The sequence below is a fragment of the Lemur catta genome, chromosome 10 (genome assembly GCF_020740605.2).
Source record: "Lemur catta isolate mLemCat1 chromosome 10, mLemCat1.pri, whole genome shotgun sequence".
Taxonomy (NCBI): domain Eukaryota; kingdom Metazoa; phylum Chordata; class Mammalia; order Primates; family Lemuridae; genus Lemur; species Lemur catta.
In genome coordinates, this window is record NC_059137.1 from 1,775,525 (window position 1) to 1,789,060 (window position 13,536).

A 13,536-nucleotide genomic window follows, 5' to 3' on the forward strand; every position below is an offset into this window, starting at 1 on the left:
AGTCAGAAGGACTCGTAAAGTTCGTCTGACGGTTTGGGTTTGGGCGGCGGAAGGCAGGTGTGTGGGCATTTTATGCAGGAGGGACTGTTAAGCGGGGAAGCTGAAAGAGACAGATCACAGGAAAATTAAATGTAGGGCTAACTGAGAAATAATCATTTTCTATGGAAGATAATGACTTCTCCTGAGGCTGGTGTCAAGATTTATTGGCCGGAGCGCTGACTCGGATGGGAGCCAAGGCAGGCGCAGCGGGAGACCTTGCCAGGGAGGAGGCTGGGACTGGAGTCTCGCCTGGGATCGATACCTCCGCGCCAGGGCCCTGTGCTCTGTGCATGTGACACTGGGGGACACTGAGTTGTCTCAAGGCCCTGCTGGCTGTGCTGCTCCTCCAGCCGGAGTCTTCGACGGCTCTGGCCCCTCTGGCCCCTCCGGCCCCGCCGGCTGGCCGCAGCAGGCCAGGCCTGGATCTTCCTCGGTCCCCACGACCAGCCTCCTCTCAAGGGCACCACGCCACAGGCCAACGATGACTCCAGTGACGCTGCACACCTGCTCGGCACCCGGGGAAGGCATCCCTGGTCCCTGCTGCATGTGCAGCCCCCGCACCATCCCAGCCGTCGGCACCAAGCCACAGCGGAGGGACAGGCAACTGGGGATCTGAGGCAGATCGCGGGGTTTCCACGCGGGAGATTTATTGCCATGACAAACACGTGTGTGTAAAATACATAATTCCTCTCACACGGCCTCATAAATCCAAAAGGGTCAGCAATAAATAGAAAAATATAAAAAATTACAGACTAATTTGTTCAGAAAACTAGAAGGAAATCAATATGAAAGCTGTAGCTCAAAATCTGTTTTGAAATTGTACACGCCGAGAATGGACACACCCCACCGCGTTCCTGCTCTAGGGTGGCTGGGGAGTATCAGGAGCAGCATCAGAGGGAGGGCTGCAGCCCGTACGTCCCTGACCTGCCAGGTGCGTCCGTAGTGAGCGGAGGTGGCCAAGGTCAGCTTTGGCAGTGGGCACCCGGAGCCGCCCGGGCCGGAGAAGGCAGGCTGGCCGTGGCTGCAGCGCGGGAGGGGCCGCCTGGAGGGGGCGCCTGCCTCACAGCAGGGGGCCCGAATGTGGCCTAAGGGGCTGGCGTAGGGGGCACAGGTGGCTGTGTGTGTCCTGTGACCTGGCACCTCGGGGCTTGGCCTGGCCTTGCAGATACCAGCTTTGGAGATGTCTCCTACTCAGGCTGTGCACATGGACATCTGGGTCTCCCAGGGGTAGGTGCAATTAGCGAATGCGTGTCTCTCTCAGGCTGGGGAAGCTGAGTGCTGGGGGGACCAGCACCGGGGCATGGAGGTTCCTCGGCCACACACCACTCGCCAAATCTGGACTCCCCGTGCAAGCAGGGCCTTCCAATCTAAGAAGCGAACTGGGAAAGGATGGCTGAATGGCTGGATGGCTGACAGGTGCACAGGTGGAAGGTGCACAGACATGAAGACGGCTGGATGATGGAGGACAGATGCAGCCGCACGTCCCTACACTGCCATCGGACACGGAAAGTCAGCTCTGGGAGGTCGGGCCACGGTGTAAGTGAGCCTCCTTGCAGATCTCACCGCGTGGAAGCTGGAAACCCAGTTTGAGAGCTGCTGTCCCCCATACGCGATGGATTGCCGGGCGCATTTAAAAGCCACTTCCCCAGTGCATGGAAGCCATGACTCAGCACAAAACCACCGAAAATGCAGAAGTGACACGCCCTCAAAACAAACAAGGTGTGTTGGTTAAGAGGAGACTGTCACGGTTGTTTCTAGCGAACTCCCTGCAGCAGAAGCTCAAGTGTGCTGGAATGTTGACAGCCACCCTTCAAGGAGGAATACACGCGGCCCGGCACCTGGTCACCCTGGGAAGGCCTGTCCCACCCTCCCACACGGCCCAGAGACCAGCCCGCCAGGAACCGAGCGGACGCGGCTGCGCACCTGTGGCTTTCGGTGGGTCGTGGCTGCAGAGCTGCTCTGTGAGAGGGTGGGCAGCGGGGACCCCAGCCAGCCTGTCCCTCCCCCACAATACGCCAAGCCCAACAGTGGCTTACAGCGGCGGCTCCTATGGGAGGTGACGGCTGTTGTGGCCCCCGCAGGCCCTCACACCTGCACACGAGGACACTGTGCTGAGTCCCCGGCCAGCCTGCCCCGCACACAGACCCCATCCCCATCCCCCTGGTGGTCCCTGTCCCCAGCCAGATGAGGCCCGACGGTCTGCAGGGCTGTTTCATTTTACAATTAAACTTTTCAAGACTTCTTTCCCCACAGGAAATCCTCCTCATGCTTGAATCAACAATGATTCCTGAGCTTCCCGCCTGGATATCTGTTCTGAGCGAAGCAGGTGCTCTTGGGCAGGGGAGCTTGCCCCCGCTTGGTGGTCAGGACCTGCCCTCCGCGCACAAGCCGCAGCGCCACCTGCGCCGCCTGCCAGCGCCTCTGAATAACAGCGCCAGGTGGCTCCGCACCGGGAGGCCTGCCCGGCAAGTGGGCTCTCGTTTCTCCCGGAGGTGGCAGCACCGGTCTCGCCGCCTGGCTCTGTGTTCCTGGGAAAAGGGGGCCCCTGGGGTCCCAGCGAGCCCTCGGAGGCGAGGCAAAGTCCCTGGCACCGGCAGAGACCAGCTGCACCCCCGCTTCCAGGCACAGGGGGCCCCGAGCGCACAGGGGACGAGGCCTTGGCCCACCTGCCCCAGAGGAGAAGCCCCGGACCGGGGTGGCTGTGGGTGAAGGGACCTTCGGCCCTGGGTTGGCACTTCCCCCAGCCTGTTCACTCAGGCACACGATGCACCCATGCCAGTCACCCCAGTGCAAGCAGCTGCTGGAACAGCAAAGGCATCAGGGCCTGCACCTTCTGAAGTCACAGCCGGAGAATGTTCCCACCGATGACTTCCTGAGCAAGGCCCTTGGGCGCCCAGTCGGGGTGAGTGCAGCCCAGCGCCCGCTCCTCCTCACCCCGCTCCTCCTCCTCCTCCCCCCCCACTCCTCCTCGCTGGGCCTTTGCCAACCCCAAGCCCCTGTGCTGGCCCAGGTGCTGCCCCATCCTGGCACCGCCCTCTGCCGGCTCCTTGGACTGTGCTCGCTTGACCTCCTGGCCTTGGCGCCTCTCCCGACCAGTGGCCTCTGGACAGCACCCGCACGACCCGCTGTGTCTGTGTCTCAGTCACTTTGGGTCCGAGCCGCTCCGAGGACTGACGGACGCAGCAGAGCCTCTGTCCAGAAGGCAGAGCCAGTGAGCAGTGGGTGTGGGGCCGCTGCCCGCCTGTGCCGCCTGCAGGGCGCTGCTCCGTGGGTCCCTGTGCCCTGGGCAGGTCCGGGCTTCCTAAAGGCCCTGGCTCCCGCGCGGCTGTTGCGTGGACGCACACACAGTTCACAAGGCCGTCTCAGCACCCCTAGGGCTGCCCCTCGGGGCCAGCGCCCAGAGAGCCGCTAAGGAGTCGCGCAGGACCCTCCTGGTGAGCCGGGTGGAGACCAGGTCCACCACCGCCTCCCTCGCCATGCCCGGCGAGTCCTGGGCCCCCGGCTGGGCCTCCGCCCCGCGGCTCAGGGCTCCCTCGGCCCCCTTCCCCAGCCCGCCCCAGGGACCCGGCCTGCCCACTGGCCCCCACGGGCACTCGGCCTGGGGGAGGGGCTGCTGGGGCCACAGGCCGGGGGTCTGGGGGTGCGGCTGCTCTGCGCTCACCCGGCATTTCTGTGGGGTCTTGGCCGCTGAGGGGCGTCTCGGCCAAGCAGGTGTGGCTGCCCAGGGACACAGCAGAAGCTGAAATGGCGTCCAGGGGCTCATCCGGGCACACTAAGAGATGCCCCGACCCTCCCGGGCATGCTGCACTCTCGAAGCTCTGCACCCTGTCCCAGGCCCCCTCCCGACGGCCTGAGGCCTCCTCGAGGGCCATGCCAGCCCAGGACCCTGTGTCCAAAGTAGGTTCCAGGTCCCCCCGCCAAGTGCCAAACAGCATGTCTGTATCACCAGCCGCCAACAGCCTTGGCAGGCCCTCCCCAGCCACACAGGGCTCTCGGGACGAAGTTGAAGGCTGTGCCGATGGCCCTGGGAGCGGCCCAGGGACACTGCCTGCCCCCTCACGCAGGAACCCCGGCCAGCCGACCGGTTCAGACCGCTGGCTGCCTCCAGCCTGCCCTCCCACCAGAGCACAGGATTCACCCGACTGGTCCTCAAAGCTCCCGCCCTGCCCGGCCGCCCCCAGGCAGAGCCCCGACCCCTGGGGTCGCAGGGACAGTGCCTCCGGCAGGCCCTCCTCGGACAAAGAGGACAAGTCCTCGGTGGTAATGGAGGTGTCTGCTCCCTGGGCGCCCCGCGAGGCCCCGGGGAACGCGGCTTCCTCGGGTGGGGAAGGGAAGTCCTCCGAGCTCAGGCTGGCGTCTTCCTCGTCACTCTTTGCTTGCGGGGTGGGGGATGGTGGGGGCAGGTGGGCGTCCCCGTGTGCGGAGGACGGGAGGTCAAAGCTGCCATAGGACAGCACCTCATCGACGGGAGACAGGATCTCAGTCAAGACGCCGCCAGCACGCGGGGCATGAGCTTCCTCCAGGCCAGGGGAGGCTGCGTCCCCGCCAGGCCCAGGTCCCTGGCCCTTGGCTACTAGGGGTGCCAGCCCACTGGGGTCCCCAGGAGGGGCCTGCAGGGGTTTCCTCTGGGTGGATAAGCTTGGATCAGCACGCCAGGGCCCACCCCGGTGGCCAGCTGTGGCCTGAGGAAGCAGCATCTGTCTTTCTTTGCCAAGATCCACCCCTGAAGATGCCGAGGTCCCCGAAGGACAGGCCAGCGGCAAGTCTAAGTCACCGCGGGGGGAGGTTGCTGATGGGAACACCATGCAGGCTGCCTCAGGGCACAGCCGCTTGGCTTTTCCTGTATTTGATCCACTGGTCAGGCTCTCGCTGGTTCCAGAGGCTTCCTGCCCCTCCCCAGGGCCCAGGGAGGGGAGAGCCATGTGGGGCTCCCCCGCGTCCTCAAGGCCAGATGAGCCGTCTGCTGGGGAGGAGCTTCCGGATGCTGGCTTGGCACCCGCACTGGGTTCCGGCAGGCTCTCCTCACTGTCCTCGTCCCAGACGTTGCTAGAGGCCTCTGACAGCTCTGACCCCAACCCCAGGGAGGGCACATCCGGGAGAGGCAACGGCCCACCCGCCTGCAGGAGGCTCCGATCCGGCTCCAGGTGCCCCGCCACAACCACGTCCACGGAGGAGCCCTGCAGGGGCCGGGTCCCCTGTCCCCCACCCCCAGGAACACCTTGCTGCCGAGGCTCGCCCCGGTGGAGCCCCCAGGACAGAGCTGGGCCGGGCTCCTCGCAGGAGCTCTGCGCAGAGAACTCCCCAGACCAGCTGAGGCTGTCACCCGGCGTGTCCTCGGCTTCCAGGCTGGACAGGGAGACGGGGCTCTCGGAAAGCTGCACCAGAATGGCGGTCGCTTTCTGAAACTCCCGGATGGAGGGGCAGGACAGGCCGCTCACAGAGCCCGCCGAGGAGGTAGGGGAGGACACGGGGGCTCTCGAAGACCCTGAGCAGGCTGTGGACGCAGACGCGGAGCTCAGGTCCCCAGGAGGCGGCCTGGGCAGGGCACTGCTCCGGCACAGGGCGATTGGCGCCTCCTCCTCAGGGGCCACAGGAGCTGCCGAGAGAGGGCGAGTTCGGGGATGGTCCAACAGTGGTCACACTCGCCCCTGAGACCCCACCCCACACCGCAGCCCCCAAAGCCAGTGGGTCAGGACCAGAAAAAGACCCCATCAGGGGCAGGAAAAATGTCAATGGTGCCACCGTGTTCAACCCCTTTGGTTCCAACCCAGCAGCCACCCTAGGCCACGGCCCTGTTCTGACACACATTTCCCCATCTTGGGGACACGCCTCGGAGCCGCAGCTACTGTTCAAGGCTGAGTGGTTGGCTTTTCCGGGTTTTGTTTTCATTTGAGATATGGACGGTTCCAGACAGAGCATCGGCCAACTGGCATCGCCGTGGCAGCCCTGAGCGGGGTGTGCAGCGGGAGGGCAGGGGCTGCGTGCCACGGGGGGAAGCCTGGCCCTGGCGTGGCAGCTGGATGGGGAGGACCCTTAAGTGGGCTGGAGAGGCAGGGGCTGGGGGCGGGGGCAGCACCTGGAGAGGTGGCCAGCCAGGTGTCTTCCAGACGGGCGGGGGCAACCCCCAGGTCCTGCAGACAGGCCTCTGTCCTGCAAGCACATTCGAGGAGGAGTTCTGGGGAGCCCCCGGGAGGGGCCCGGCCGCCCACCTCCTCCCCAGGCTGGCTGTCAGGGGCCCCACAGGGGTCGGCCAACACTGCACATCCTTGGAAAGCACCCCAGCCAGTCCTCTGCCACTACTGGAGCCCCACAGGGCCCCACAGGGCTCCTGGGGGCTTCTCTTTGGGGGTGTCAGGTCTCAGTCCCACAGGCTCAGGGAGCAGGTGGGTGGTCACCACTCCCAGAGGGCCGGGACAGCCCATGCTCAGGGCAGGGCCCTCTGCTGCCCTCACAGCCAGACCTTGGGCTGGTTCATGGGTGACATCTTTATCTCTGAAAGTGGGTCAGAGTTGGCAAGGCTGGGTGAGCCGTGCTCGCCGGTGCCGGGAGCAGCGAGAGGACAGAAGTGCTGGCGGAACCTGTCTCCCGTCTCCACGCCCCACCCCTGCCCAGGGCTCTCCCCGGCACAGGCTCTGCACCTCTGCGCCCCCGACCACCAGCTCTCTGTGTCCTGGGGCTCCCCCACGGGACTCCTGGCAAGACCCGGGCCCGACCCCGACTGGGCTTGGCTGGTGCTGCCTTCAGCCGCCTGCTGGAAACAGGAGAGAAATGACACCGTCAGGACGTGGCCTCTGCTGGCCCATCCATGTCCCTTAGCCACAGGCCACACCCCTGCGCCTGCAGTGACCACGGCTAAGAAACAAAGGCCACCGCTTAAAGAGGGCTGTGGAGACCCCCACTCACCAGACACCCCCTGCCCCTCTTCCCTGTGGCTCCAGAGACCTGTCAACACACCAGGGCCCTGCTGCCATGGAAAAGAAGATCTCTTCCCGCCCAGGTGTTGAGTCTTGGGGCAAAACCCAGAGAATCGGGGTATCTCAGAGGTGTCTGAACCTACCGGGAGGGGCTCAGAGGGCCGCAATCCCACAACACCCCCCACGATGGGTGACCCCCCATGATGGGCGACCCCACAAAGCCAGGCCAGGCCTCCCAGGCCTGCAGAAAGAACACGCCGCACCCCAACTCACACTGGCTTCCTGGGGGCCACGAGGCCCCCCTCTGCCCTGGGAGTGCTGGCTCCGAGCCCGGAGGCCCCTCGCGTGGCTGTCTGTCGGAGTCCCGGGCTCCTCTGCTGAGGAGGGGCAGGGCTGGGTCTGGGGGTCTCCTGTGGGCAAGGGGGCTGTCAGTGCTGGCAGGCGCAGGCGCAGAGAGCAGCCCGAGCAGCTCCCACGAATTCCGAAGCCGCGTGAAAAAAGTCTTAAAATTCAAAATGGACGCAGCACTTATTTGCACTATCTGGTTGGCATGAAGACATCAACGTGCAGCGCAGTCTGCTCCTAAAATTATCTCTGGTTGGACAGTCAGTGATACGAAATCTCAGAAAAAAGCTTTCAGGAAACTGTCTCAATTTAGAGACCTCTTTCCCTACTTTGGGGAAAGCCCCTCACAGGGCTGGGAAACCCTTTGCCAGAGCTCGTTCCTTCCCCTTGGTGGCCCTCCAGCCGGACACGTGGGGTGGGGCAGGCCTCTGACACACCGAGGTCACCCCCGGCACAGCCAGGAGGTCGGCAAAGTGGAGACGAAGGGGTGGGGACGCTGCCGGGGCGCCCCAGGAGCACCGGGCCTTCACCTCTACCACGGCGCCATCTGCTCTGCCCTGGGAGCGGGCCGGTGTGGGGACGTGGAGCCCCAAGGCCACCGGCCTAAGAGAACCTGAGCTCTAGCTGAAGCCCAGACGCATGGGACATCTGCCCACGGGAACATCCCGTGGTGGAGGCCAAGGCGACGGGAGCTGTGCAGGAGGGACCCTGGGCTCCCCCAGTGACCTGATGGGGCGTCACCCCGGAGCCCCTGCAAACACAGTCTCTTGACCCGAGCGCAGGTGGCGCCAGAGCCAGGCAGGCCCAGGGCGAACCCAGTGGCTCACAACAGGCTCTGGCCAGTCTGCAGCTCAAGCTCGCTGTGCCTCCTGGTCTGCAGGGGGGTGGGATGAGCGAGCCCCTCAGAGAGGCGGCGAGGGTCCGTGAGGGGCGTGCAGGTGCCTGCTGCCCCCAACAGTGACGGCCGCTCCCCACGGCCGGGGGCAGCAGGCAGCAGCGCCGACAGAGAGGGGCTCCCGGCCACAGAGGCCTGAACAGCAGCCCACCTGGGCCTGGATCCAGGAGAGGCCGGTCGTGGGGTGTGCTGTGCGTCCCTCTGCCCCCCCCCCGCCTCAGGCCTCACTGGGGAGCCCCGCCTGGCCGGGCTCTCTGGGACAACCCCAAGGCTGCGAGTGGTTCTGACCTTCCCATCTCGACAGATCTGTGCCGCGAGCGCGAATGCAGGGAGCCCCCGGCCTTGGCATGAACAGTGTCCTTCACACTCTTGGGGTGGCTGCGGGGGTGGGGGCTCCCCAGGGCCGCACGGGGAGCTCTGCGGTAGCAGCGTGGCCCCTGCAACCCTCCCGGTTCAGCCCACGGCCACCAGGCATGCCACCAGGGCCTCCCCCACCCACCTGTAAATCAGGGGCTCGGCTTGGCAAGGCCTGGGCCACGTGTAGGTTCAGAAAGACAAAAATGTAACATGCGCAAAGCCTCCTGTTCACGCCTGAAGATGCTCCTGGCAGCTGGTTTCCAAATACTTAAATACCCAGATAAACAATAAACGAAGCTGTGACTAAAACAATCAGAGCCAGCTGTGACTTTTAATTTCCCCAGAAGAGCTGTGTGTCACCTCCTGCAGGGAATGGAGCCTGCCAATCTTCTAGCTGTGAAGGGGTCTGCGGCCAGCATCGGGGGCCACCGGGACTCGTCCCCTCTGGTTTTCGCGGGCCTCCCTGTCCTTGCCTGGCAGCTGGGCTCCAGCCTTGGACGGGCCGTGCTGGATGTGGGGGAAGCTTCCAGCAAGATCCACGCGGAGGGTGCCCACCAGCCATCTCCAGGGGGCTTACCTGGGGGTGGCTCCTTCGCCTCCCGTGGGCTGCACTGAGCTGTGGGGTGGCTCTCCTCTGCCACTACGGCCTGGCCAACAAGACAGGAGAGACGCCATGCAGCGCAGACAGAGCTAGCTGGGGAGAGGGCACGGGGCCAGGGACTGACTGGGGACCCGCCCGCCCACAGGAACCAAGGACACACTGGCACCAGGGGTCCCAGCCAAGATCAAGCCTCAGCGGGGCGGAAGGAGGGGCCCTGAAACAGGCAGCTCTGGGTGGGGGGCTTCCCGGCGTGCACGTACAGGAAAGGCCGGGCCCGGCTCCTGCCCGACGTCCAGGGAGCTCTTGGGCTGAAGACCCAGCAGAGGGACACGAGGCTGCTCCCCAGGCTCTGAAAGACACAGGGTTCCCAGAGTCACTGGTTTTGGGGTGGGGAGGAGGTGGGGGCGGAATGGGACCCCCGCCAGGCCAGGCGGCCACACCGGCTGCTCAGGGCTCCTGGGGCATCTGAGGGCAGTGGGGCTGCTGTGGTCAGGGTGTGGGGGGGTCACCCCACACAGGACTGGAGGGACAGACAAGCCAACCTCATGGGCGACAGGGATGGTGGGGGCCACGCCAGGCTCTCTGCCCCACTATGTCCCCTGCCTGGAGGCCTAAGTGCCCCAAGGGCCACTGAGCCCTGAGCCAAGGGCAGGCAGGCCCCGGCCTACTCCTGCCTCCTGCCTGGGCAGGGGCTCTGGGCAGGTGTGTGTTCCCAGGGCGGCCTGGCAACACTGGCACCTGTGCCTGGCAGTGGGCCGGGCAGCTCTGAGCAGCTGCCCCGACAGGAGCCCTGCCCAGAGCAGCAGAGCCTGTCGGGGTGGCTTCTGGCCAGCGGCCGCTCGCTGTGTGTCTTGGGAATGTCGGCTACAGTGGGGGGGGGTGCGGCCTGCCTGCCCCACGCCCCCTGCACAGTCTGCTGCATTGGGACGCAGGGACAGAGAGGCCCCAGGGCGCCCCAGTCACACACAGGGTGCAGCAGGTTGGAACACAGGGGTCTGACCCCAAGCCTGAGGCCACCCCCAAGTTGCCCAGGGCTGGCCGAATGAGTGACCACTGCTACCACCCCGCCCAGTCACCTTGGCCAACATGACTGCCACTCTCCACCAGCCAGCCCAGGGCGCTGAGTGTGTCCTGTCCCCATGCTGGCCTCGGAGGCTGTAGGTGACCGTCGGTGTCTGAAGTGGTCTGGGCAGGTGCTGTGTCCTGCTGCTCAGTGGGGAGGCTGCAAGGTGGTGCCAAGTGGAGGTGACCACCTGCCCCGCCTGTTCCCTCCCAGGGTGACCAGCCCCGACCATGACGCTCCATAGCACCCTGTCCCTGGGGACAACCTCATGGCACATACAGGGCCAGCTGTGGTCAGTGGCCAAGCAGAAGACGGGGCTCTGGCCCCTCACCCAGCCACTTCCCAAGCAGGGCCACGGCTGTGGGGGTGACAACGGGCCAGGCACCGCGCCAGGTGTGGTGGGTGGGGTGTCTGCCTATCCCCCAGTGTCTGCTTCCCTTTCTGCCCAGGCACCTGCTACAACAGGGCCCCACCCAAGGGTGACCCTGGGCCTTCCACCCTCAGTCAGGGGTGTGGCGGGAGGTGTTGGCTCCGAGGACGGCCATCCTAAGAGCCTAGACCGCGTCTCCTGAGACCTGTCCTCTCGCTGGGGCAGAACCTGGAGGCGCCTGCCCACACCACTGTGCCCCAACGCAGGCTTCCGAGGGGACAGGGCAGTGCCCTTGGGGCCTGTGCCCCTCAGAGTCTCCACAAAACAACAGGGCCGAATAAAACTGGGAACGGGAGCCCCCCCTGTGCATTCAAGTCCCCTCCCGGCACAGGGTCTCAGGCCAGGACCCCATGGCACCCCTGCTGGCTGTCCCTTGCCATGCCAGCTCCCCTGGGGCCGGGGGCCGCCTGACGCTGCTCACTGATGCTCCCAGCCCCTGCACGCTGGGAACCAGCTGACTTCCGGACAGATGAATGACCAGGTCCCCGTTCCCGCGTGGCACGACCTCCGGCAAAGTGTTAGTGCCAACGGCTATTTTCCCAGGGGAGGGAGTTACAGGAGAGCGGAGGTCTCTCTATGTGCCACTCACTGTTCCCTGTTTTCTAACTTGTGCACAGTGGCCGTGCATTGCTGCTGGACGAGCAAGCTGCCCCTCTCTGCCACGGGAGGACGGCTGCCCTTGACCTCAGGGTCCTGCCGACCTGCCTGCCTCCAGCCCTGTAAACAAACTCCGGGGTACCCAGAGGTGACAGTCAGCCTGGACCTTTCCAAAGGTTCCCAGGCCACACAATCGACAGTAACATGACTGTGGACCAGGCCTGAGGACGGCTGCAGGACGAAGCCTGCGGAGCCGCTGGCTGGTGGCCGAGTGACGATGACATCGCTCACCGCGGGGCCCCGTGGGCTGGAGAAGAGCTGCTGCCGCTCCCCGGGAGGGAGGGCGCCTCCCCGGTCTGCACCGCCCCCCAGGCTGCAGTTTCGGGGGTTCTGTGGTTAGACCCTGGTGGGCTGCAGGCTCTGGGGGCCGACGCTCAGAGAAGAGAGAACCTCCCCAGCTCTCGTGGCCACTGGGAGCCGGACGGGAAGAGCTGTTCCCAGCATGGAAGCCGGGGGGCTCTTGATGGGAAAAGCAGCCACTCCTCCCACGGGCAGCTCCCCGAGCAGGGCAGGGCGCAAGTGCAGGTGGCCGCCCCGCAGGGAAGGGTTCCCGTGCCAGGCACCAGGGCCAACTCACTGTGTGACTTCCAGGCTTGCAGGGCTGCTCCGGGAGTGGTGGCTGGCGGGGCTGCCAGGCCTGCGTGGTGTCAGGGGGCACGGGGAGCCCTGTGCCAGCCCCTCAGGCTGCTGGCTTTTCTCAGGGCCCCCATCCCAGGCAGCCCTGCCTTCGGGGCTGGAACTCTATGAAAAACAGCACAGGGTGAGCCTGGTGTGGCCACCTGTGGCCCGTCTCTTCTCAGAAAAGCGGGTGGTGGGCTTCATGTGGCTGTGCCCACAGCCTCAGCACCTGCTCTGCATGCTCCCACTGGCAGTGCCAGACAAACCATGCTGCCAGGGGCCCTGCACCCCTGCTGAGAGGCTCAGAGAAGACAGTCCCTGCCCAGGGCCAGCCATGCCCCCATGGCAAGCTCTGGAGTCGGGTAGCCGGGGTGCCCTCTCTGACAGGCCAGCCTGGGCCAGGTGCTTCGGAGAGCCCAGTTCATCCAACCCTTGTCTCCACCCTCCACGTGAGACCACTGTCACCCCCAGCTTACAGAGCAGACACTCAGGTGGAGAGGCACACAGCCCTCTTGGGGACAGCGCCCCGCCCCTGTCCATACAGCCTGCAGCAGGCTGTCAGCCCCGGGGGGGGTGGTGGGGAGCAGGAGCCCCTTCCAAGGACCCTTGCTGCTTGGGGTCCCTGAGGCGCTGGCCTCCCTGAGCCCTCCGGCCACACACTCCTCCCCCCGCCAGGCCCATGGGGATCTCCCTGCTCGGCCCCACCCTAGGGAAGCCCTGGCTCCCCCCCTTCCCCCTCCACCGGGGTCTGTCTTCACACTCCCGGCCTGGAGCACCTTCCACGACCACCTGAAGTGCGGCTCTGCCCCAGGGCCCCCTCCTGCCTTCCACCTACGCCCCCAGCAACTCCCCTTCTACCTGGGGCCACGGGGCGATTTTACAAGGGACTTGCTTGTTTACACAACGCAGCCAGGGGACAGACCCCCGCCAGGCGAGAGTGCCCACCTGCGGCAGCTTGGTCGTGGCTTGCAGCTGCTGCTGCAGGTGGGCCATGGACCTCTGCAGGGACAGGATGTCCTTCTGATGCTGCAGCAGCAACTTCCTGTCTCGGTGCATGAACAGGTGGATGTTCCGCAGGTGCCGGATTTCCCTCTGACCCAGCCGAGAGAGAAAACGTCAGCATAGCCCCCAACCCACGAGCTCACACAGGGAAGAGGAAAAGGCTGGTGAGCGGGAAGGGGGTGTCTGGGGGATGCCCGGCTCCCCCACTGTGCTAGGGCCTCCCTCTCCCTCCACACGCCTCTGCCCGGCCCTCCTGCTGGGCCCAGCAGGCCCCCTTGGCCACTCTGGCTTGACTCCGTCTCAGAAAAGCAGGCAGTGGCTTCACGTGGCAGCTTTGTGCGTGGTACTTCACTGCCTCAGCCCAGGCTCCACAGACCAGACAGGAAACTGAGGCTCAGCCAAGCTGAGTCTCTCCCCCACGGCCCCCAGCCACCCCCCACGGTGTCTCTACGACCTACAACACGCACGCCCCCAGCTACAGGCCGGCGTCCCTGCCGCTGGCCAGCTCCAGGCCCTCCAGCCAGGGCTCCCCAGGCAGGGCTTGTTCCGCCAGCTGCCTTCATCGCCTTGTGACAGCTGGACCTTCTATGCCCTTTGTGTCCCACAGGCCGGGCT

The 13,536-nt window shown here is 65.4% G+C and overlaps 1 protein-coding gene across 4 annotated transcripts in view; it reads right to left on the reverse strand.

The window, feature by feature from the left end:
• Nucleotides 1–203: 203 nt before the first annotated feature.
• CCDC187 (coiled-coil domain containing 187) overlaps nucleotides 204–13,536 on the reverse strand; it is a 39,622-nt gene continuing 26,289 nt past the window's right edge. For 3 of the 4 annotated variants that reach the window (XM_045562190.1, XM_045562189.1, XM_045562187.1), the window contains 9 exons: nucleotides 12,865–13,011; nucleotides 11,879–12,042; nucleotides 10,228–10,373; nucleotides 9,412–9,500; nucleotides 9,128–9,197; nucleotides 7,227–7,363; nucleotides 6,678–6,790; nucleotides 6,116–6,189; nucleotides 204–5,635 (listed from right to left, as the gene is read on the reverse strand). In XM_045562190.1, the coding sequence (XP_045418146.1) occupies nucleotides 3,411–5,635; nucleotides 6,116–6,189; nucleotides 6,678–6,790; nucleotides 7,227–7,363; nucleotides 9,128–9,197; nucleotides 9,412–9,500; nucleotides 10,228–10,373; nucleotides 11,879–12,042; nucleotides 12,865–13,011 (3,165 nt within the window). In that variant the 3' untranslated portion in view covers nucleotides 204–3,410. The remainder of the gene's footprint in view (nucleotides 5,636–6,115; nucleotides 6,190–6,677; nucleotides 6,791–7,226; nucleotides 7,364–9,127; nucleotides 9,198–9,411; nucleotides 9,501–10,227; nucleotides 10,374–11,878; nucleotides 12,043–12,864; nucleotides 13,012–13,536) is intronic. The other variant, XM_045562188.1, reaches the window with a different exon arrangement.